This window comes from Phyllobates terribilis, unplaced genomic scaffold, assembly GCF_046119375.1.
Source record: "Phyllobates terribilis strain yellow unplaced genomic scaffold, ASM4611937v1 Scaffold_9__5_contigs__length_417890890, whole genome shotgun sequence".
NCBI classification, from domain to species: domain Eukaryota; kingdom Metazoa; phylum Chordata; class Amphibia; order Anura; family Dendrobatidae; genus Phyllobates; species Phyllobates terribilis.
The window spans coordinates 9075840-9101576 of record NW_027362769.1 but is presented as its reverse complement, the minus strand read 5'-3'; the positions used below and the strand labels follow the sequence as shown (position 1 = coordinate 9101576).

The 25737-nt window shown below is 43.9% G+C and overlaps 1 protein-coding gene across 20 annotated transcripts in view; it reads left to right on the top strand.

Moving 5' to 3' along the window:
* GULP1 (GULP PTB domain containing engulfment adaptor 1) overlaps positions 1-25737 on the top strand; it is a 1414565-nt gene that overhangs the window by 722299 nt on the left and 666529 nt on the right. For 19 of the 20 annotated variants that reach the window (XM_073646318.1, XM_073646301.1, XM_073646302.1 and 16 more), the window contains one exon: positions 18022-18088. The exons of the other annotated variant lie outside the window; for it this stretch is intronic. In XM_073646318.1, coding sequence (XP_073502419.1) covers positions 18061-18088 — 28 coding nt within the window. In that variant the 5' untranslated portion in view covers positions 18022-18060. The remainder of the gene's footprint in view (positions 1-18021; positions 18089-25737) is intronic. 20 annotated transcript variants of the gene reach the window in all.

Here is a 25737-nt window from a genome sequence, read left to right as displayed (position 1 = left end):
TATGAATATTGAATATCTTCAAGTAAAAGACAAAAAGTTCTTCTATCTGGGACATTTACAGTCATGGCCGAAAGTGTTGGCAGTAGTGATGATTGAGCGTGTATGGTTAACCCTTTCAGCGAGCACGCTTGGGTGCTCGCCGAATATTTTCGGAGTGGTCGACATCTATGTTAGTGTCACGCGGCTGCATGTGTCACGGCTGTTAGACAGCTGTGACACATGCAGGGATTGCCTAACAGCCGTGACACATGCAGCCGTGGTGACACTAACATAGATGCTGAGCACGCCGAAAATACTCGGCGAGCACCCGAGCGGGCTCGTCTACAGGGTTAACAATACACGCTCGATCATCACTAGTTGGCACCCTTGAAATTGTTACAGAAAATGAAGTATTTCTCCCAGAAAATGATTGCAATTATACATGTTTTGTTATAAACATATTTATTTCCTTTGTGTGTATTGGAATAACACAAAAAACAGGGGAAAAAAGTAAAAATCTGCATAATTTCACACAAAACCCCAAAAATGAGCAAGACAAAATTGTTGTCAACTTTCCAAAATTGTGAGTAAACAATTTTGTTTCAAGCATGTGATTCTCGTTCAAACTCACCTGTGGCAAGTAACATGAGTGGGCAATATGAAAATTGCACCTGAAACAAGATAAAGATATCTGAGAAAAGATATAATAATAATTTTTGTTTAGATAGCGCCAACATATTCTGCAGCACTTTACAATTAAGTAGGGACATGTACAGACAATATAAACAATACAATGAATCACATTGCAACAGTTGCATGAGGAGTGAGGGCCCTGTTCGCAAGCTTACAATCTATATGGAAATGGGGGGACACAATAGGAAGAACATGGTCATCAGCCAGTATCCGTCTAAGGGCAGTTACCATGTGGTATTTGGTGCATGGCAGATGTGGAGACAGATGAATACGCAGGGTCAGATTAAGATTAAAATTTAGGAGGGAACAGGGGAGAGTTAGGTTGGTGAGTTGAGGTGGTAGGCTTGTCTAAACAGATGTGTTTTTAAAGCACGTTTGAAGACATGGGGACTAGATATCAGTCGGATCGTTTGGGGCAGTGCATTCCAGAAAACTGGTGCGGCATGAGAGAAGTCTTGGAGCCGGAGGTGTGAGGTTCGGATTAAGGAGGATATCAACAATCTCAAGGTTACAAGTCCATCTCCAAAGATCTTGATGTTCTTTTGTCCACTGTGTGCAACATAATCAAGAAATTTACAACCCATGGCACTGTAGCTAATCTCCCTGGACATGGACGACAGAGAAAAATTGATGAACTGTTGCAACACAGAATAGTCTGGATGGTGTTTAAGCAGTCCCAATCAAGTGCCAAAGAAATTCAAGCTGTCCTGCAGGCTCAGGGAGCACCAGTGTCAGCGCAAAATATCCGTCGACATTTGAATGAAATGAAACACTATGGCAGGAGATCCATGAGAACCTCACTGCTGACACCAAGACATAAAAAAACTAGAATGCATTTTGCCAAATTGTACATGAATAAGCCCAAATCCCTCTGGGACCAAGATAAAGCTGTTTGGTAAAACACATCATTCTACTGTTTACTGAAAATTGAATGAGGGCTACAAAGAAAAGAATACAATACCTATTGTCTAATATGGTGGAAATTCAAAGATGTTTTAGGGTTGTTTTGCTGCCTCTGGCACTGGGTGACTTTACTGCGTGCAAGGCATCATGAAATCTGAAGATTTCCAAAGGATTTTAGGTTGCAATGTAGAACCCAGAAATCTGGGCTTGCGTCCTAGGTCATGGGTCTTTCAGCGGGACAATGACCCCAAACATACTTCAAGAAGCACCCAGAAATTAATGGAAACAAAGCACTGGAGAATTCTGAAGTGGCTGGCAATGAGTCTGGATCTAAATCTCATTGAACACCTGTGGAGAGATCTTAGAATTGCTGTTGGGAGAAGGCACCCTTCAGGTATGAGAGACCTGAAGCAGTTTGCAAAAGAAGAGTGGTCCAAAATTCCTGTTTAGAGTTGTAAGAAGCTTGTTGATGGTTATAGGAAGCGATTGATTGCAGTTATGTATTCCAAAGGGTATGCAATCTAATATTAAGTTGAGGGTGCTAAAAAATTTGTCCGGCCTATTTTTGAAGTTTTGTGTGAAATTATGCCCTATTTGCTTTTTTTTTCTCTGTTTTTTGTGCTGTTCTATACACACAAAGAAAATAAACGTGTATAACAAAATGTGCAATTGCTATAATTTTCTGGGAGATATACTTCATTTTCTGGAACAATTTCAAGGGTGTCAACACTTTTGGTCATGTACAGTACAGACCGAAAGTTTGGACACACCTTCTCATTTAAAGATTTTTCTGTATTTTCATGACTATGAAAATCGTACATTCACGCTGAAGGCATCAAAACTATGAATTAACACATGTGGAATTATATACTTAACAAAAAAGTGTGAAACAACTGAAAATATGTCTTATATTCTAGGTTCTTCAAAGTAGCCACCTTTTGCTTTGATAACAGCTTTGCACACTCTTGGCATTCTCTTGATGAGCTTCAAGAGGTAGTCACCGGAAATGGTCTTCCAACAATCTTGAAGTAGTTCCCAGAGATGCTTAGCACTTGTTGGCCCTTTTGCCTTCACTCTGCGGTCCAGCTCACCCAAAACCTGTTGAAACTCATATTAATCTCTAGAATAGGTTCCTGAAATGGAAAATTGCTGAGTTCGTAGGTTCTCATGATAAATGTGTGCCTATTTATGCTATATCTTATTTTTCTGTGAAAGAGGACCTGTCAACAGTCTGATCATCTTTAACTTGTTACATCATGGAATAATGACTGCTGAGCTGAATAAAATAGTTTTTATTTTTTTAATTTCACTTCATCATTGCAGAGATATTATCTTGTAAATTTTAGGTTAGAATTTGTGTTCAGCAGGATTTCACACCCCAAACTATTTATATGTGAAGGTATTGTTCGACTTTTCATTGAAAGAGATACCTTTACATGACCAGTCATTCCGCTGTTGCAGAGAAAATAGTGTTTAAATTGATATGCAAATGAGCCTGAAGAGCTATTGTAGATCTGAAGCCTCTGTCACTCCAGCTCTATTTTCTGCCCAGTGCCACCTCTTCCTACATGACTGATGGTTCCTTTGCCTAAGGTCATACAACAAAGAGGCTGTCAGCCAAGCAGGTTAGATAATAGAGCTGGAGTGACAGAGGCATCAGATATACAGAAGTGTTAAAAATAATAACAGTGTGTTCAAAAACAGAGTTAAGCACAAAATCTTTATACTAGTTTTTATTTCTATGCATTGAAAACATTGCACACTGTTTTGTAATTCAAAACATGAAGAGAAATGTATATAATTTTCACTACTTTGCAGGAAATAGCAAAAAATGAACATTGCTATATTTTAGAACAGCCCAGTGTCTGCATTTGTTTTTACAAACTCACAATATGTACTCTATTTTTGAGGATTTAGCATTCCTGTGAATCACTAACCTAATATTTAGTTGTATACCCACCGTTGTTTTAGAACTGCTTCAGATCTATGTTGCATGGAGTCAACCAACTTCTGGCACCTGTCAGCAGGATGCTTTGACTACATCCCACAAATTTTTGGCATTTGTTGACTTTGCCTGAGAAACTGCATTTTTTATATCGCCCCACAAGTATTCTATGTGATTAAGGTTCGGGAATTTGGCTTTCCACTCCATAACATCAATTTTGTTGGACTGGAACCAAGATTTTGCCCATTTACTCATGTGTTTAGGGTCGTTGACTTGTTGAAACACCCATTTCAAGGGCATATCCTCTTCAGCATAAGGCAACATGACCTCTTCAAGTATTTTACTATATGCAAACTGGTCCATGATCCCTGGTATGTGGCAAATAGGTCCGGCATCATAGTAAGGGAAACATGCCCATGTCATGATGATTGCACCACCATGCTTCACTGTCTTTAGAGAGTACTGTGGCTTGAATGCAGAGTTTGGGGGTCATCTGACGTCCTTAATGCGGCCCTTGGACCCAAAAAGAACAATTTTACTTTCAAAGTTCACAAAATTTTGCTCCATTTCTCTTTAGGTCAATTGATGTGTTCTTTGGCAAATTGTATCCCCTTCAGTACATGTCTTTTTAACAGTGGGACTTTGCGGGGACTTCACAAGAGATTAGCTTCACACAGGCGTCTTCTGTCACAGTACTCACAGGTAACTTGAGACTGTCTTTGATCACCCTGGAGCAGATTATTGGCTGAGCCTTTACCATTCTGGCTATTCTTCGATCCATTTGAATGGTAGTCTTCTGTTTTCTTCCATGTCTCTCTGGTTTTGCTTTCCATTTTAAAGCATTGGAGATCATTTTCGCCGAACAGTCAATCATTGTCTGCACTTTATAGGTTTTACCCTCTCCAATCAACTTTTTTAATCAAAGTACTCTGTTCTTCTGAACAATGTCTCGATCGACCCAAATTTCTCAGGCTTTCAATGAGAAATGCATGTACAACATGTGCTGGCTTCACCCTTAAATAAGGGCCACCTGATTCACACCTGTTTCTTCACAGAATGATTGACCTCACTAATTTAACTCCACACTGCTATTATTTTGAACACACCCCTTTCAATTAATTATTCATATACACAGACTCAAAAACATGCAGATCATGAATGCTAAGCCTGTTGGTTTTCTTAGAATCGACTGCACCAACTGGTAAATTGTTTGACATGTGGTAATATCATTTATACCAAAAAATGATTTATCTGGTTAGTCATATTGGACTGCTATTATTTTGAACACTACTGTACAATAGCTCTTCAGAATCATTTGCATTTCAATTCAAACACTGATTTCTCAAAGGAGGGACGGAATGGCTATATAAAGGTATTGTCAGACTTGTCTATGAAAGAGCTATAGGCACACAAATAACTGACAGGTTTCTTTTAGCATAAATTCTAACCTAATTTTTACAAGGTAATATCTGTGACAAGGAGAGGAGAAATTAATTCCCTTTAAATCCAAGAGAATATTACTAGTGTTGAGCCACCCCCGTAGTGTTCGAGTTCGGTTCGGTTCGTCGAACACCCGTGTGTTCGCCGAACTGTTCGTCGAACTGTTCGTCGAACACCTTCGAACACCGTTAAAACCAATGGCAGGCAAACAAAAACACATAGAAACACATAGAAAACACCTTCAAAGGTGTCCAAAAGCTGACAAACTGCTCAGAAGACACAACTAACACATGGAAAAGTGACAAGTACATATAGTCATGAGAAAAGAAAAGAGGTGGAGGAGTAAAAGGAGGGGGAGACACAGATATAGGCATGTCATGCCCTTCTAAAATCCAAAAAGTGAGAAGCCGACACATTCAGTCCGCTCCTGCCCGTGCCACCTCCGTGTCGCCGGGTTTGTGCCAGAGCCGCGGTGAACCCTGACGGCCAGCCCCCCTCTCCCAATACTGGTGCCTGTCCGCTGGTGGGTCGAGCGAGCCCCCCTGTGGTGGAGGCAGCTCTAAGCTTTTTAATTTAAATTGTCTCTCTAATTTGAATGAATACACTTTAAATCCATTTACAAGGATCTATTGGAGGGCAAGTCTCATGCCAGCAGCCGCGTAATTCCAGCTCCAGTAGCGTCCACTAAAGCTGCTGCAGTTAAAAAGCTTTTATAAGGATCGAGCTCGGCTGTCCATCGCAAGGCATCCTACTGCCAGTCCCAGCCCCTATGCCTTGGGGTGCCTCCTGATGCTCTTTACTGAGTATCCCGTGGTCCCGAAGCATTTCCTTTGAAAAAATTAAGTGTCCAAACTACAGGTGGTGTAGCTTGCTTAACAGCCAGGATAATCCGCTGACTAGCAGACACTGCTACTAGGCACAAAGTATTTCCTGGGCTAGATGCAGTTAAAAATTTGTAATTAGATACTCTCGTTGGATGCTGAGAAAGCATTCCATAGAGTCTCCTGGCACGCCATATATGATTCTCTTAAAAAGCTTGGGGTAGGGGTCTAGGGGACCCTTTTATAGCCAAAATCACGGCCCTGTATCGCAATACGTCACCTAGGCTGAAGATAAATGGAACTGTAGCACCCTGAGGGCTCGGTTGCTACAGAGGTATTGCACCTCACCCAGAGATGTGATATCTCACTCTCAGGTAAGGATGGAGTGTGGATCAGGACCCGACACCTGCATGCATTACACCACATTGCCGTGGGGCAGGGCGACCAATATGCCCCTGAGATGGGCACGACAGTCCCTGTCCCTGGCTGGAGTGGGGGGAGGGAACACTGAGGAAGGGGAACCCTGTAGTGCAGGAGCAGGGAGGAAGCAGTTCCTGGGTGCATTGAGAAGGGAGTATAAAAGGTGGGCACCATCTTAGTTCAGTGCAGAGAAGTCTGAGCAGAAGTGGCAGGGAGCAGGGGCTCTGCATGAGCTCTGCTCCGGAGGCGGGCCTAGTAACAGAGGCCCAGGCCTGGAAGAGGGAGAAGGAAGGAAGAGGAGCGGAGAAGGCTCCAGGAACGAGGAACGAAGGGATCCCAGGGGTGCGGACGGGCGAGTCGCCACCGCAAGCCCGAATCCACCTGCATGGAGGGGTCAGGCCAAAGGGGGAGACCGGTCCCCGAAACTAGTGGAGGCAGGAAACGACCCTCAGCTAGAAACCGGAGGCTGTGACATTTTATGTGGCACAGCCCCTCGCTACACCCGCTAGGAGGGCAGCACATAGGGTCAGGGAAACTGGCGCCAAGTTTACCAAGAGGAGGCCCGAGGCAGCCGGACAGAAGGGTTGGTAAGAAAGGCCAGACAAAGGACACACAAAGGGGGTCCTGTGAAGCGCTCCAAAGTTATCTGGGAGTTGTCTGAGCCCCTCACCTGATGAGCACAGTACGACGTGGGCAGCCGTTACCTGCAGACGTGGTCTGGATAATAAGAACTGTGAGTAAAGGCCCTGGACTGCATCACTGACTCCGTGTCGTTACTGCTGCTGCCCTGCACCATCACCCCCATTCTCCGCATACACTGCCCTGAGGCTATACTCCTCCCGTGGGGAGTTATGCTACGCTCTGCTGCACCCACAACACCAGCCTCAGCGGTCTGCCCTGCAGCGGCGGTTCACTCTGACCGCAATCCACGGGTGGCGTAGTCGGACATTTAAACATCAAAACCACATAAATAGTTCCGCCACTGGTTTGACCACCCTGAGCCACGGAACCGGGTCGCCGCCACAAAGACTACAACCACCAGCATCCACCAAAAAGGGTCCGGCTCCGGGTGTCCCAAGGCCCAGGGGGTGCATCAGAACATTTTCATCACCTTTCACAATCACCAATGGGACAAGGCAGGGATGTCCTCTGTCCCCTCTTTTATACATCCTAGTGATGGAGCACCTGCTTTCATCAATTCGCCATAACCCCAATTTTAGGTGGATTGAGGTGGGAGGCACCGAGTACAAGTGCTCTCTATTTGCTGATGATGTACTAGTATATATCACTCAATCACATATATCCATCTATGCTGTTATGGCTGAAATAGATCACTTTGTTACATGGTCAAATTTTAAAATCAATGCAGCGAAGTCTGAGGCCCTCGATGTCTCCCTCCCCAAATCCATATAGGATTCCATCCAGTCCAACTTTCCCTTTGCCTGGCCCTCACAGGGTATCAAATACTTAGGAATTCCTATTCATAGAGACCTCTCCCATCTATGTTATCTTAATTTTGGGCCCTTTATTGAACAACTCCATACAGACCACGGTTGGCAAGTTAGAACTGTAAGATTCACTACGTGAACCACTGGTGTTTTGTGGAAAAGCACATGTACACTGTGTTCCAAATTATTATGCAAAAAGTGTTTAGGAGTGATAAGGGAAGAATTTGTTTGTCAGTTAAACTCATTGATGGTGATGTGTGTCAGGGCTCTTTATATCACTGAAAGCAATTGCAGACACCTGTGCTAATTAGTTTGGCAAGTGTGTCCAATGAAAGGCAAGACTACTTAAGAAGGCTGTCTCACATTATTAAGCAGCCTACATTTTCTGCCAAAATGGGAAAGAAAAAGGATGTGTCGGCTGCTGAGAAGCAACAAATTGTGGAGTGTTTAGGTCAAGGCATGAATACAATCAACATTGTGCGATGATCAGGATGAAGTGTCTTGGCAATCAAGAAGTATGTAGCTGATTCACAGTACACACGTGTGCGTGCTGATAAGGGCAAATTGAGGACTCTTTCCTACAGGCAATTACGTCAGGTTAAAAGAGCAGCGGCAAAAAAGCCTTGTCATAGCAGCAGACAAGTTTTTGAAGCTGCTGGTGCCTCCAACGTCCCCCGAACAACAAGATGCAGGGTCCTTCAGAGGTTTGCAGCTGTACATATGCCATCCTGTAGACCACTTCACACAAGCAGAAACGGCTCCAGTGGGCCAAACATTACATGAAGACTGATTTCAAAACTGTTTTGTTCACGGATGAGTGCCATGCAGCGCTCGATGGTCCAGATGAATGGAGTGGAGGATGGCTGGTTGATGGACACCCCACGCAAACACGGCTACAGCGCCAACAAGGAGGAGGTGGAGTAATGTTTTGGGCTGGAATCATGGGGAGAGAGATTGTCGGCCCCTTTAGGATCCCTGAAGGCGCTAAAGATGAACTCCATAATGTATGTGGATTTTCTCAAACAGCACTTCCTGCCATGGTTCAAGAAGAAGAACCATGTATTTCACAGCAAGATCATTTTTTTGCATGATAATGCACCATCTCATGCTGCACATAAAACATCTGCATCTCTGGCTGATATGGGCATAAAAGGGGACAAACTTATGGTGTGACCCCCATGCTCCCCTGACCTCTACCCCATTCAGAACCTCTGGAGCATCATCAAAAGGAGTGTCTATGATGGCGGGAGGCAGTTCACATCTAAGCAACAGCTCTGGGAGGGTATTCTGTCCTCATGCAAAACAATTGAAGCAGAAACCATCCAAAACCTGACAAATTCAATGGACGAGAGAGTTCAGAAGCTCCTTTCGAACAAGGGGTCCTATGTGCAAATGTAACATCACCTAGAATAAAGTTTTGAGTTGAAAACTGTTTGATTTCAGTTTCTAATAACCTGCTAATGCTTATAATTTCAAAAATGACAATTTTTTTGGTCTTTATTAAAATGAAAAGGTTGATCGAAAAGTTTGGGGGATCTAAGAGTGTGGCAACCCAGTAGTAATGATTACTTCGAATTCTGACAATATGAGGGTCATGTTGCAGGTAGTGCAGCAAGAAGGCACTTATGTGTCTTGCGCATCTCGGAGCCCCAAAATTATTTTCCGGGCTAGATGCAGCTAAAAATTATTATTAATTTTAAATCTGGTGGAGCTTAGTATAGATGGCCTAATAGAATCAGTACTGCACACTGCTACAAAGCCCAAATAATTTTCCAGCCAAGATACAGATAAACATGATTAGTAATTTTAAATCTGGTGGAGCTTATTATAGATGGCCTAATAGAATCAGTGCTGCACACTGCTACAAAGCCCAAATTATTTTCCAGCCAAGATACAGATAAACATGATTAGTAATTTGAAAGCTTAAAACGGTTGGTAGGGTGATTTTAACCAATCATCAAGCTTTTACTCTCCCCAGGATGACACAGGGGTAGAAAAGTCGTTTCGGATCCATGATTTGTTCATCTTTATGAACGTGAGTCTGTCTACATTATCAGTGGAGAGGCGCGTGCGCTTATCTGTCAGCACACCACCAGCAGCGCTGAACACACGAACGCTGGCTGCGGGGCATGACAAGATCTCCAAGGCGTAAGTGGCTAGCTCTGGCCATTTATCCAGATTGGAAGCCCAAAAAGAGCAAGGGTCCAGTGACACAGTCATGGCTTCAATGTTTACTTGGAGATACTCCTGTACCATCGTCTCTAGGCGTTGACTATGTGTCAGACTTCTTGTCTCCTGTGGCCTTGCAAAGGATGGGCTAAAAAAGTGGTGAAATGATTCCGCAAAATTGATGTTACCAGCAGATACTGTGGTTCTGTTACGGTTTGAGTGCTGAACACTTGACGGTCCCACGGTTGGCAAGTTGGAACTGTGAGATTCACTACGTGCACCACTGGTGTTTTGTGGAAAAGCACATGTAAGATTCTGCAACAGTCTCTGCTGATACTCCTGCATGCGTGCATCCCTTTCTATGGCAGGAATAATTTCTGCAAATTTACTTTTGTACCGGGGATCTAACAGTGTGGCAACCCAGTAGTCAGGATTATTTCTAATTCTCACAATTCGAGGGTCATGTTGCAGGTAGTGCAGCAAGAAGGCACTCATGTGTGTTGCGCATCCAGGAGCACCAAGTCCCTGTTGTGTTGGTGGCGAGGTAACAATCATGCTTCCTTCCTCTGTCCTCTCCCCCCAACCTCGCACAACAGAAATGTGATCAAGGTCTCCCTCATCTGATGAGTCTTCCATCAGTTCGTCCTCCACTTCTTCCTGGGCTCCTGCACCTTCCTCACTAGTTTGGCTGCTACCATGCGCCCTGGTAAAACCATCTCCCCCACCCTCACATGCCTGCCGCCTTGGTGCTGCCGACCGTCTGGACCTTGCAGATGTTAGCCCTTCCGCATACAACTCCTCCTCCTCTACTTCCTCCACCTCCTCTTGTGCCACCACCTGACTCCGAATTCTGTTTAACATGTGCTCCAGCATGTAAATCACCGGAATAGTCATGCTGATAATGGCATCGTCAGCACTAAACATCTTCGTCGCCATTTCAAAACTGTGCAGAAGGGTGCATAGGTCCCTGATTTGAGACCACTCCTCCAGCGTGATTTGCCCCACCTCCGGATCTCGTTGGCCCAGGCTATACGTCAGAACGTATTGCACCAGGGCTTGTCGGTGCTGCCACAGTCGCTGCAACATGTGCAGAGTTGAATTCCACCGGGTAGGCACATTGCATTTTAGCCGGTGAAGTGGCAGGCCCAACGACTTCTGTAGAGATGTAAGTCGCTGAGCTGTGGGATGCGAACGGCGGAAGTGAGCACACAGCGACCGTGCCCTCTGCAGAAGGCCATCTAGTCTGGGATAGTGGGCTAAAAATTGTTGGACAACCAGGTTCAACACGTGAGCCATACAAGGCACGTGTGTGACATTGCCCCGGCGAAGAGCCGCACCCAGGTTTGCAGCATTGTCGCACACGGCCTTCCCTGGTTTCAGGTCCAGTGGAGACAACCATTCATGAAATTGGTTCTCCAGAGCTGACCACAACTCCTCAGCTGTGTGGCTCACATTTCCCAGACATTTCAAAGTAAAAACCGCCTGATGACGTTGAGCCCTACTGCCAGCATAGTAAGGAGGTGTGCAGGATCCCTTCTGCGCAGTTAGAAAGCTTGTGGCATGACCAGACAGGCTTTGGGTGCAGGTGGAAGACCGAGAGGAGGTTGAGGAGGCAGAAGCAGTGGAGGAACTTTGACATAAAGAGGATTGACGCACAACTCGTGGGGACGGCAAGACTTGGACAGCAGCCCCTTGTCCTGCTGTCACCATAGTTACCCAGTGCCCAGTCAGCGACATGTAACGCCCCTGTCCATGCCTACTCGTCCAAGTGTCTGTGGTGAAATGCACCCTGTCACACACAGAGTTTCTCAAAGAAGCGGTGATGTTGTGTGCGACATGCTGGTGGAGCGCAGGCACACCTTTCTTTGAGAAGTAGTGCCGACTGGGCATCTGGTACTGGGGCACTGCGATGGACATAAGGTCTCGAAAATCCTCTGTGTCCACCAGGCGGAAAGGCAGCATTTCTGTAGCCAAGAGCTTGCAGATGGTGAAATTCAACCTCTTAGCTTTCTCATGGCTAGGAGGAAATGGTCTTTTACTTGTCCACATCTGAGGGACCGAGGGCTGGCTATTGTGCTTAGACGGGGTTGATAAGGGTGTCCCCGGCAAACTGCCGGTTTGTGAGGAAGATGCAGGCGGATATGTTAGGTTGCCTTGATCCAAAGGTGGTGCTATCGATGTCGGACAGCGCTCAACACCAGCTGGTGTTACCACCTCCAAAGAAAATGATGACCTGCCAATCACGCTGGCTGTTGCGGGTAAAGAGGTGGCAGGTCTGCGCCCCAAAACAGGTGTGACTGCTGTCCCCCCAGTCACAGAGGATGAAGAGGCCGCGGATGCACAAGATATGGCAGACGGTGGTTGGCTCGGCCGGCTAGGCTGCATTGTAGCACACTGAGCTTCCCAGTGCAACTTATGCTTCATGTCCATGTGCCGGTTCATGCATGAAGTACTCAAACTATGTATTTTTTGGCCTCTACTTAGCTTTTGCTGACAAATGTTACAGATAACACGAGTTGGGTCATCTTTATCGATCTGAAAAAATGCCCAGGCTATGCAAGGCTTAGCACCCATGCGACCTGAAGAGCCACCACGACTTGTGGTGAGAGGCAGAGTTGTGTTTGAGGATGCAGTTGTTGACGTGCTTCCAGTACTACGTCTCTGTCCAGGAAGGTGCAACCTGACCTCGTCGTCACTAGCATCTTCCTCCACCTCCTCTGCTGACCTCATCTCTTGGCTGACTGTGGGTTGACAGTAAGTGGGATCTCCAACCTCATCATCATCACCCTGTGCATTATCACACCCGTCGTCCTCAGAGCCAACCTGTTCCTGCTCTGACAAAAAACTAAAGTTGTCGCTCCAATCAGGTATTTGAGTCTCATCATCGTCTTCCTCATTGTCTCCACCAACAGGAGTTACAGTTTGGGAATGAGGGTCTACATTATGGTCAGAACCTTCTGCGTCTGGTCCTGGATCCGATTCATAAAGATTCTGGGCATCAGTGCAGATCATTTCCTCGTCTGGATTCACAGAAGCGCTGGAGTCGACCTCTGATTCCCAGGCTATAGTATGAGTAAACAGCTCTGAAGACTCAACCATCTGTTCTACCTCATACTCAGACGGGCAGCTGGAGATTTGGGAGCTGTGAGGAAGCAAGTGCGATTGGGGTGACACCTTTGAGGACTGGAGTATTTGTGATGTTGAAGTTGATGTGGAGGAGAGCCCACTTAAAGGAGCACTTGATATCCGTTGAAGCACCTGCTGTTTTTGTGCCTCATCTGGAATTTGTAGCGATTGGCGTGGCCGTAAGAAAGGGATCTTATCACATTGTCCGCTAAAAGAAGTAGACATTTTAGTTTGGCTGGAAGATGGTCTTTCTTCTGCAGATGTTACTGTTGCTTTAACACCTACCCCACGGACACAACCTTTTTTCCCCTTCCCAACACGCCTATTCCCCTTTCCACCAGCAGCAGGCCTTTTTCCACTCATTTTGGTGGTTAACTAATTCACAACTCTGGAGTTGTTTGCACAAAAAAACAATGGATGGGAACCGAGCAGAGCTGAGTGGCCAAACTGTGGTATTAGGCCAAAACAATTGGCTGGGTTAGATGCAGAAAAAAATTATATTCAATTTGCAACCTGATGGAGGTCAGTATAGATGGACTAATAGAGAAAGTCCCACACACAGCTAGAAGCCCAAATATTTTTTCAGAGGTAGATGCAGAAAAAAAATATATTCAGTTTGCAACCTGATGGAGGTCAGTATAGATGGACTAATAGAGAAAGTCCCACACACTGCTAGAAGGCCAAATATTTTTTCAGAGCTAGATGCAGACAAAAAAATATTTTTAATTTGCAACCTGATGGAGGTCAGTATAGATGGACTAATAGAGAAAGTCCCACACACTGCTAGAAGGCCAAATATTTTTTCAGAGCTAGATGCAGAAAAAAATTATATTCAGTTTGCAACCTGATGGAGGTCAGTATAGATGGACTAATAGAACAAGTCCCACACACGGCTAGAAGCCCAAATATTTTTTCAGAAGTAGATGCAGATAAAAATTATTTTTAATTTGCAACCTGATGGAGGTCAGTATAGTTGGACTAATAGAGAAAGTCCCACACACTGCTAGAAGGCCAAATATTTTTTCAGAGCTAGATGCAGACAAAAAATTATTTTCAGTTTGCAACCTGATGAAGGTCAGTATAGATGGACTAATAGAACAAGTCCCACACACAGCTAGAAGCCCAAATATTTTTTCAGAGGTAGATGCAGAAAAAAATTATATTCAGTTTGCAACCTGATGGAGGTTTGTATAGATGGATTAATAGAACAAGTCCCACACACAGCTAGAAGCCCAATATTTTTTCACAGGTAGATGCAGAAAAAAAATATATTCAGTATGCAACCTGATGGATGTCAGTATAGATGGACTAATAGAGAAAGTCCCACACACTGCTAGAAGGCCAAATATTTTTTCAGTGCTAGATGCAGACAAAAAATTATTTTTAATTTGCAACCTGATGGAGGTCAGTATAGATGGACTAATAGAGAAAGTCCCACACACTGCTAGAAGGCCAAATATTTTTTCAGAGCTGGATGCAGATAAAAATTATTTTTAATTTGCAACCTGATGGAGGTCAGTATAGATGGACTAATAGAGAAAGTCCCACACACTGCTAGAAGGCCAAATATTTTTTCAGAGCTGGATGCAGATAAAAATTATTTTTAATTTGCAACCTGATGGAGGTCAGTATAGATGGACTAATAGAGAAAGTCCCACACACTGCTAGAAGGCCAAATATTTTTTCAGAGCTAGATGCAGACAAAAAATTATTTTCAGTTTGCAACCTGATGGAGGTCAGTATAGATGGACTAATAGAACAAGTCCCACACACAGCTAGAAGCCCAAATATTTTTTCAGAGGTAGATGCAGAAAAAAATTATATTCAGTTTGCAACCTGATGGAGGTCTGTATAGATGGATTAATAGAACAAGTCCCACACACAGCTAGAAGCCCAATATTTTTTCAGAGGTAGATGCAGAAAAAAAATATATTCAGTTTGCAACCTGATGGAGGTCAGTATAGATGGACTAATAGAGAAAGTCCCACACACTGCTAGAAGGCCAAATATTTTTTCAGAGCTAGATGCAGACAAAAAATTATTTTTAATTTGCAACCTGATGAAGGTCAGTATAGATGGACTACTAGAGAAAGTCCCACACACTGCTAGAAGGCCAAATATTTTTTCAGAGCTGGATGAAGATAAAAAATTTTTTTAATTTGCAACCTGATGGAGGTCAGTATAGATGGACTAATAGAGAAAGTCCCACACACTGCTAGAAGGCCAAATATTTTTTCAGAGCTGGATGCAGATAAAAATTATTTTTAATTTGCAACCTGATGGAGGTCAGTATAGATGGACTAATAGAGAAAGTCCCACACACTGCTAGAAGGCCAAATATTTTTTCAGAGCTAGATGCAGAAAAAAATTATATTCAGTTTGCAACCTGATGGAGGTCAGTATAGATGGACTAATAGAACAAGTCCCACACACAGCTAGAAGCCCAAATATTTTTTCAGAGGTAGATGCAGATAAAAATTATTTTTAATTTGCAACCTGATGGAGGTCAGTATAGATGGACTAATAGAGAAAGTCCCACACACTGCTAGAAGGCCAAATATTTTTTCAGAGCTAGATGCAGACAAAAAATTATTTTCAGTTTGCAACCTGATGGAGGTCAGTATAGATGGACTAATAGAACAAGTCCCACACACAGCTAGAAGCCCAAATATTTTTTCAGAGGTAGATGCAGAAAAAAATTATATTCAGTTTGCAACCTGATGGAGGTCTGTATAGATGGATTAATAGAACAAGTCCCACACACAGCTAGAAGCCCAATATTTTTTCAGAGGTAGATGCAGAAAAAAAATATATTCAGTTTGCAACCTGATGGAGGTCAGTATAGATGGACTAATAGAACAAGTCCCACACACTGCTAGAAGCCCAAATATTTTTTCAGAGGTAGATGCAGAAAAAAATTATATTCAGTTTGCAACCTGATGGAGGTCTGTATAGATGGATTAATAGAGCAAGTCCCACACACTGCTAGAAGCCCAATATTTTTTCAGAGGTAGATGCAGAAAAAAAATATATTCAGTTTGCAACCTGATGGAGGTCAGTATAGATGGACTAATAGAGAAAGTCCCACACACTGCTAGAAGGCCAAATATTTTTTCAGAGCTAGATGCAGAAAAAAATTATATTCAGTTTGCAACCTGATGGAGGTCAGTATAGATGGACTAATAGAACAAGTCCCACACACTGCTAGAAGCCCAAATATTTTTTCAGAGCTAGATGCAGAAAAAAATTATATTCAATTTGCAACCTGATGGAGGTCAGTATAGATGGACTAATAGAATGATGCTATGCCCAAAAGATTTTACTTCACTAGGTGCAGTAAAAAAATTGGTATTCTATACACAGGTGGTATATCTTGCAACAAAGATAGGCTACTCCACTGACTAACACACTCTGCAATAGGCCAAAAAGGATTAGCTTTGCTAGATTCAGCCAAATGCTGTGAAAAAAACTTGCACAGCACTGGCACAGACCTGCCTGGCAAAAACTGATAGGAACTGATGTAACCTAGTCCTGAAAAGGACTGCAATTACAATTAGTCTTTACTCCCACAATCTATCTATTTAAGAGCACAGACCTGCCTGATAAAAGTCGTAGGAAATGCTGTAACCTAGTCCTTAAAAGGACTGCAATCACAACTATTCCCTACTCCCAAGCTATCTGTAGATTTGTTCGAAAATTGGCTTGAAATTAACAAGGTATAGCGCACACAGCAACAGAGGTGCCGTCTAACACGCAGCTGCAGCAGTGAGAAAATGGTGGCGACGGGGAAAATGGCTTGGTCTTATAGGGCAAGGACATGTGACATACACTGCCAATGACACATGCCCTTGCTTGTGTGAAAAAAGCACTTCGCTCCGTGTGTGCGCTGCTGATAGGCTGACAGATTGCACCTCCCCACTGTAAATGCGGGAAAGAGAAAAAATAATGTAGATCTTCATTATTCCTGCAGAGATCCATCCCCTGCCCCTCCCCCCACCCCGCTGTACACTCAAACTGCGTATTAACATTAATTTTCATCATTACTGAGAAAAAATCCAGTTATGATTTTGGTGCACGAACAGTTATCGAACATAACCTCGAACAGCCGAATTTTTCTCAAATCGTTCGTGTTCGCCGAACGGCTCGAACATCGCCCAAAACAGCTCGAATTTGAGATTGGCGAACAGTTCGAGTAGAACAACGCTCATCTCTAAATATTACCAAATATTTTTCAATGTGGGTTTGTACTCCTACATGAAGTTTACCAATCATAAGCAGGCAACAACATGCTAGGGGGAAAAGAACACTCCCTCAAAAAAAAACTTAGAGAGGGTTTCTCAGTGTGAAACATATAATGACAGAAAGTTTTCTCTCACTAATCTCACTGCAAAGCTGTGTGTGAATAAACAGTGCAGGGAGAAGAGCAGAGATGGGTATGATAATTAACAAATCTTCAGCTTTTATCTCACAGCAATGTAGGGAGAGTAGCTGTAACAGCTGAGCTTTGTCTTATTGCAAACATGACTGCAGCTGTCTTCTCACAGTACTGTTACCTCTTCCATACTGCCCCTCCCCCACTGACTGCCTTGAATTGAAGACTGAATAGGTGTTAACAACTGCCCTATGCTCTGCTCAACACATTATAATCATGCACTGCTCTGCAGTGCGATCAGTGAGGTAAGCAGGTTGTTTGTCAGTACATGTCTCACACATGGAAAAAAAAAATTGCTATATGCTGTCGTGGGGGATGTGTTCATTTTTTTCCCAGTATGTTGCTACCTACTTAGGATTGGTCAACCTGATGCGGGGGAAGAAGAACATGCTTCCAGAGAAAAATCTCATGTGATGCCCTCTTGGACATAAGATAAATTATAACCTAAATTTTACAAGCGAGTATCTCTGCAATGGAGAGGAGAAATTAAGAAATAAAACACATTTGTTCATTCAGCTTTGCAGTCACGAGTCTATGATATGGCCACTTTAACATGCTCAAACTAATGAAAGTTCTTCTTTCTAAACAATGCAACAATCAACATGCTCATATGTTTCATATCACTAATACATCTTTTTCATTTAGTTTTAGAAGGAAAAAGACGGAATTATTTAATTGTGCAACATGAATCGAGCATTTAGCAGAAAGAAAGGTAAGCCGTTTATAAATGCCAACCATGGCTTCTTCTGTACTTATGATCCGAATTGTTAGGTGTATAAAATGAGTGATCCATATGATAGTAATTATTGTGGCTAACACGTACTGCATTACCCTTATTGAAATATGCTATTGGATGAGCCTTTTATGTAATTTAAGCTTTTAATCCGTATTTCTCTGAGAATATTAAAAAAGAGTACCTTATATTAATTTGAGACTGCCCTTTTTATTTAATAGAATAGTGGACAGCCCCAGAATGGTGATTTTTGTAAAAAATTGTTACCGGCAGATAACATTACTGATGACAGCGCTCGTCACAGCAGCCGCATTCATACGTTACTCTCAGTGTGTTCCGGCGGCCACATGTGGTGAGCGGTCACATTACTGATGACAGTGCTCAACACAGCCTCCGGGTGTAGCAGATTCAGGAATCGTCATGGGACCTCCTTGTTATGGATTTACAATGGAACCCTTTGGAATATTTTATTTTTTTCATGGTATTAAATGGGTAAAAGAGAGTTGGGGAGTGCTTTTTACAATTAAAGGACTTTTCTCTCTGTATGTGTTTATTTCTTTTGACTGCGGGGTTAGTAATGGGGGTGTCTTATAGACACCTCTCCATTACTAACCCCTAACTTGATGTGAGCGGACATTACACAGCTAACATCAACACCAAAACCATTACCCCAATTGCCGCAGCACCAGGACAATCGGGAAGAGTGGAGGCTAAGCATTGAAATTGATGCATCTAATGGATGCGCAATTTCTGGGGCAGCTGAGGTCTGGTGTTATTAGTCCAGGAGGGGGACAATATCCACGGCCCCTTTCCAGATGATTAATATCAGCCCACAGCTGTCTGTTTAGCCTCTGCTGGTTATTAAAAATAGGGGGGACTCCACGTCATTTTTTTTGGGGTCCGTTTCTTAATAACCACTAAAGGTTACATAGACAGCTGTGAGCTGATATTAATAGGTTGGGAAGATTCATGGATAGTGGGCCCATTCCCAGAATAATAACACCAGTCCCCAGCTGTCTGCTTCCATTTAGCCAGTTATTAAAAATAAGGGGGATTCCACGCCATTTTTTAAATTAATTATTTATTTAACTGGTTTAAAAAGGCTAAACACCCTTTAGTGCCACATGAAAGGCACTAAGAGGTGATAGCTTATTATATGTATGGGGCTTGTGACATTAAGTATCTACAGGATATCTCTCCTATTTATTCTATCTACCTATGTATATAAGATTGCTTTATTACTTAGAATACTAACTTTAAATTATATTTGACAGTGTTTTGCTGTTTCAATGCAATCAGTGTTTTATCAACAGAAGATTAACACTGCAGGACAAGCTGCCCACTTGCCTCCTAGTCCAACCACATCTCCAGTACTGATTAGCAGCTTTCTGTAAATATACATTGTACACAGAAAGCTGTGGTGTGGAAGGGGGTTATACAGTGCTGCTTACCATTATTGGTACCCCCAAATGTTTGTACAATATCTTCAGAAATAAATGGAAATGTACCAAAGTTATATCCTCAGGATTTTTTAATTAGTGGTCCAAAGTAATGCAACACTGAAACATTGTTTTTCAACTTCCATGTTGCAATTTCAAAGAAAAAAAACAAAATAAACAGCACCCCTAATTAATACTTGGCTGCACACTCTTTGGCATTGCTGACAGCCTCCAAACGTTTCTTGTAGCCATCTATAAGCTTCTTGCACTTCTCAGCTGGAATTTTCTCCCACTCTTCCTTTGCAGTTTGTTCAAGATCTTGGATGTTTTTAGAGTTCTTTTTCCCAATGGCAGATTTCAGCTCACCCAAATTTTCAATGGGATTGAGGTCAGGACTCATTGCTTACCATTTTAAACAGTCCATTTTTTCTTTTTCAACCATTCCTGTGTACTTTTGGATGTGTGCTTTGAGTCATTGTCTTGTTGGAGGACCCATGATCTTTGACTCAAACCAAGTTTTCTTTCACTGGGTAGGTCATTTCGCTTTAAAATCTCTTGATAATTCTCTGATTTCATGATTCCTGTGATACGGTCATGGCCTCCAGTACCAGATGCAGCAAAGCAACCCCACAGCATTATGGATTCTCCACCACTTACTGTTGGGAGGGTGTTCTTTTCCTTATAAGCTTCATTGCGCAGTCTGTAAACAAACTATTGCTTTGCATTGCCAAAAAGTGCTATTTTTGTTTCATCTGTCCACAGCACATTTTCCCAGAAGGATTGTGGTTTGTCAAGGTAACGTAGTTACATAGTAATATAGTAACGTCGGTTGAATAAAGACCTAGGTTCATCAAGTTCAACCTTCCTCCCCTATTGTATATTTTGTCTAAATTAACTGTAATCCACAATGTTATGTGTATTGAGGAAATCATCCAGCCCCTTTTTAAAAGGTGTTATAGTGTCGGCCATTACTACCTCTTGTGGTAGGGCATTCCACAGTCTGACTGCTCTTATTGTAAAGAACCCTTTCCTGTTTACGTGCCAGAATCGCCTTTCTTCCACCCATAATGAGTGCCCCCTGGTCCTTAGTATGGTCTTTGGAAGGAATAAGTCATGTGCCAGTCCTATGTACTGACCACACATATATTTATACATGTAAATGAGATCCCATCTAAGGCGTCATTTTTCTAAGCTAAACAAGCTCAACCTTTTCAACCTCTCATCATATTAGAGGCCTTCCATCACTTGTAATAATCTAGTTGCCCCTTTGAACTGACTCTAACTTGTGAATATCCTTTTAAAATGTGGAGCCCAAAGCCGCATCCCATATTCTATATGTGACCTCACCAGTGATTTATAAAGGGGCTACAGTACATTGGGATTTTGTTATGCACACGCACGGACTGACTGGCGTGTGCGTATTTAGCGATCCCACTGGACCATGAACCGGAGAGTGCCTGGAGGGGCGTAACTAAGTATCTACCCAATCCGACCAAGGTCGCACGACGGCATACGATGCCTGTGCACCAGGGAGGAACCGAGCAGAGAGACCAGGTGCGACTCCAGGTCAGACCCTGGACACGGCTGTTGACCCACACCGGGGAATACAGGAACAGGCAGGTTAGAGCACAGGCTGGGTAGGGTCCAGTACAGACTAGGAGACGGGTTCAGAGCCGCAGATGCGGTTATCAAGCAGAGTAAAGCGAAACCGCAGGTGCGGTGGACAGGGCTGAGCAGAGCGAAACCGCAAGTGCGGTGGACAGGGCTGAGCAGAGCGAAACCGCAAGTGCGGTGGACAAGGGAGAGCAGAGCGAAACCGCAGATGCGGTGGACAAGGCAGAGCAGAGCGAAACCGCAAGTGCGGTGGACAAGGCAGAGCAGAGCGAAACCACAGATGCGGTGGACAAGGCAGAGCAGAGCGAAACCACAAGTGCGCTGGACAAGGCAGAGCAGAGCGAAACCGCAAGTGCGGTGGACAAGGCAGAGCAGAGCGAAACCGCAAGTGCGGTGGACAAGGCAGAGCAGAGCGAAACCACAAGTGCGGTGGACAAGGCACAGCAGAGCGAAACCGCAAGTGCGGTGGACAAGGCAGAGCAGAGCAAAACCGCAAGTGCAGTGGACAGGGCTGAGCAGAGCGAAACCACAGATGCGGTGGACAAGGCAGAGCAGAGCGAAACCGCAAGTGCGGTGGACAAGGCTGAGCAGAGCGGGCAGAAACCGCAAGAGCAGTAAGTAAGGCAGAACAGAGATAAATCGCCAAAGCGGTGAGCAAAGACAGAGCAGAGGGGACAGGGCTCTGTTCACACGGAACAGACTGGAAGGGAAAAGCAGAACCAGATACACACAAGGTACTTGCAAAGAAGTAGCGAGTGGACTCCAAACTCACAAACAGAAGTACAGCGACAACGAGTAGGAGTTAGGTGCAGGTTCAGACTCTGCAGAAAAAGAGAAGAAACGGACACAGAGACAAAACAGGTAAGAGGCCAGGAGACAGTTCAGACAGTTCAGACAAGAACTGTACTGCAACGAAATACAGGAATGAGCCTAAGTAAAGCCAAGTGCTGGTTCAGACACTGCAGCAAAAAGGAGGAAACGGACATAGAGACAAAACAAGAAACAGGTTAGGAGACAGTTCAGACAGGAACTGTTACTGCAACGAAATACAGGAACGAGCCTAGGTAAAGCCAAGTGCTGGTTCAGACACTGTGGCAAAAGGGAGGAAACAGACATAGAGACAAAACAAGTAACAGGTTAGGAGACCATTCAGACAGGAACTGTTACTGCAACAGAATACAGGAACGAGCCTAGGTATAGCCAAGCGGTGGTTCAGACACTGCAGAAAAAGGGAGGAAACGGACATAGAGACAAAACAAGTAACAGGTTAGGAGACAGTTCAGACAGGAACTGTTACTGCAGCGAAATACAGGAACGAGCCTGGGTATACGGCCCCCAGAGGCAGCAACAAACAGGCTAGGAGCGTGTTCAGACAGGCCTGGAAATACAGCCTCCAGGAAGGCAGACAAGCAGGGAAAAACAGAACGGGACCTGGCACATCCAGAGTCTAGAAGCACACTGAATGTTAAAGTTGCTCAGGCATCAGCTTCCAAGTGAAGCTGGTTTAAATATCCAGTGACTGACAGCAATAGGCTGAGGACGCATTAGGGGTGTGCCCACAGCAGCTACAAGAATCAGGAAGTAACCAGGCCACCGCCCTAAACAGTCAGAACAGAGACAAACTGACAGCATGGAAAGAAGCCAGGCTTGCAGACTGGACTGATGATCAAGTTTGCGATCTTGCATAGTGAGAGATGGTGCACTATGCAAGCCCACCACCAGGTATGTTACAGATTTTATTTCTATTGTTATACATCCTAAAATACTGTTTGCTTTTGTGGCTGCTGCTTGACATTGAGTACTGCTGCTCAGCTTACTTGTAACCAGAATACCCAAGTCCTTCTCCTGTTCTGTAGTCCCGAGTATACTCCCATTTAATGTATATGCAGCAACAGTATTACTCCATCCTAGGTGCACTACTCTACATTTATCTACATCAAGCTTCATCTGCCAAGTGTTTACCTATTCAGTCATCTTATCCAGATTGTTCTGCAATATAGTAATGTCAAGATCAGTTTTTAATATTCTATATAGTTTGGTGTCGTCAGCAAAGCCTGACACTTTACTCTCAATCCCATCCCCCAGGTCATTAATAAAGAGGTTAAAAAGAATCGGTCCTAGCACACCTAACACCGGAAATGAGGAGCAAAGGGGGTTGGTATTGTGATCTCTCTACTGCAGGGAGATCCTCAGTCGTGGGTGTTTTCTTTACCCCAGGACTCGGTTTGTTTCCAGTCTGTGGAGGGTTTTTTCTGGGCCCTGGTCCTCATCTTTGATGACCCTGACCGAGTCGCCTTGGCTGAGTCTAGGCTACGTCGCCTTCAGCAGGGGAATCGGTCAGCGGAGACATACAGTTCAGAATTCCGTAGATGGGCAATGGATTTCAAATGTAATGACTCAGCCCTTAGAAGTCAGTTTTGTGAGGTGCTTACTGAAAGGTTGAAAGATGCCTTGGCAGTATATGAAACCCCTCAGTCCTTGGAGGTTGCCATGTCATTGACCATACGTCTTGATAGGCGCCTTTGGGATAGACGGGTGAGACCACCTTCTCCGGGGCCTTATTGTCAGGGTTGTGTACCTCTGCCAGGGGAGCGGTCTGGGGTTGAGCCAGTACTGGGGGAGGTGGAGGAACCCATGCAGTTAGGGGGTGTCTCTACAACATACATCTCCCCGGAGATTCGCAGGAAAAAAGGCATATTATTTTGTGCCTAAACAAAAGGAGACTCAATTAACTTTTGGTAGTCTGGAGTTGGATAAACAAGGGGTGCATTTGTTACCGACCTGCAGTTCCCACTTTGTCCTGTCAGCAGAGGTGGCGCTAGAGAGCAAAACCGAGAAAATTTCTGGGTTTGTTGACAGTGGAGTCGGAGTCAGCATGGTTTGTGAAAACTCATGGTCTTGCTTGCTGTGCTTTAGCTGAACCTATTTCCATCTTTGCCATTGACTCGGCACCGTTTGTACAGAAAGCATTTACTCAGATTGTACGTAATGTAAAACTAAGGGTGGTGTTAGTTCACTGTGAAATAATCCCTTGCTATGTCCTGGACAATCTTCCCACACCGATTGTTTTGGGTATTCTTTGGCTTGTTAAACATTATCCGTTGGTGGATTGGCAAGCCAGGGAGATTATTGAATGGGGAGATTACTGCCATGAGAACTGTTTAGCTATTTCCTTTGCTACAGTCTCTACGGAAATATTACCTGCTTTTCTGTCTGGTTTTAAGGACGTTTTTTTCTGAGACGGGGTGTCAGGATTTGCCTCCTTATCTTGCTTATGACTGTACTATTATGCTGACCCGCGGAGCTAAACTACCGAAATCCAGACTGTATATTCTTTCTGGATTTCATTGCGGAAAGTCTGGAGAAGGGACTTATCAGACCCTCATCTTTGCCCGTGGTGGCAGGGTTCTCCTTTGTGAAGAAAAAAAATCAAATTACAATCCGTGATCCATACCCTCTTACTCTGATTCCTGATTTGTTCAGCCAGGTTGTAGGAACTAAGATATTCTCCAAGTTGGATTTAATGGGAGCCCACAACCTGGTTAGAATCAGAGAAGGGGACGAATTTAAAACAGCGTTCAATACCCCGGAAGGAGATTTCAAGAGTTTGGTTATGCCTTTTGGTTTGACCAATGCTCCTGCGGTATTCCAGCATTTCAGAAATTATATTTTCCATCATTTGGTGGGGAGGTTTGTGGTGGTCTATCTGGACTATACTTTGGTTTACTCACCTGATTTTGAGACTCATCGGGGGCATGTTAAGCATGTGCTCCAGATATTAAGGGATAACAAACTTTATGACAAACTGGAAAAATATGTTTTCTCTGTTCAGGAGGTGCAGTTTTTGGGGTACTTGTTGTCATCTTCGGGTTTTCTGATGGATCCGGAAAAGATCCGAGCAGTTCTAGACTGGGAACGTCCTGAGAACCTGAAGGCTCTACAACCTTTTTCTGGGCTTTACTAATTTTTACTGCAAATTCATCCAAAATTACTCTGTTATTGTTAAACTCCTTACTGACATCACCAAAAAGGGGCCTGATTTTTCCAAATGGTCAGATGCTCACCTCCAAACTTTTTCTTCTTTAAAGAATCATTTTGCCACTGCACCTATACTCAGTCAACCCGATGTTTCCCAACCCTTTATTATGGAGGTTGATGCGTCTGATGTCGGGGTTGCGGCTGTGTTGTCTCAGGGTTCGTCTCCTAGTAATTGGCGTCCATGCGCCTTCTTTTCTAAAAAATTGTCTTCGGCTGAGAGAAATTATGACATGGGTAATAGGGAACTTTTGGGAATCAAATTGGTGTTCAAGGAATGGTTTGAGGGGGCTGTCCATCCTATTACTGTTATTACTGACCATAAGAACCTGTCATATCTCCAGTCAGCTAAATGTCTCAACCCTAGGCAAGCCAGATGGTCCCTGTTTTTAACTAGGTTCAATTTTGTTGTCACTTTTTGTCCAGGGGTCAAAAATGTCAAAGCTGATGCTTTGTCCTGGAGCTTCCCTGGTGGTGGTGACCATGAGAACCCTGCCATGATATTACAGAAAGGGGTAATCATTTCGGACACCCCTGCCT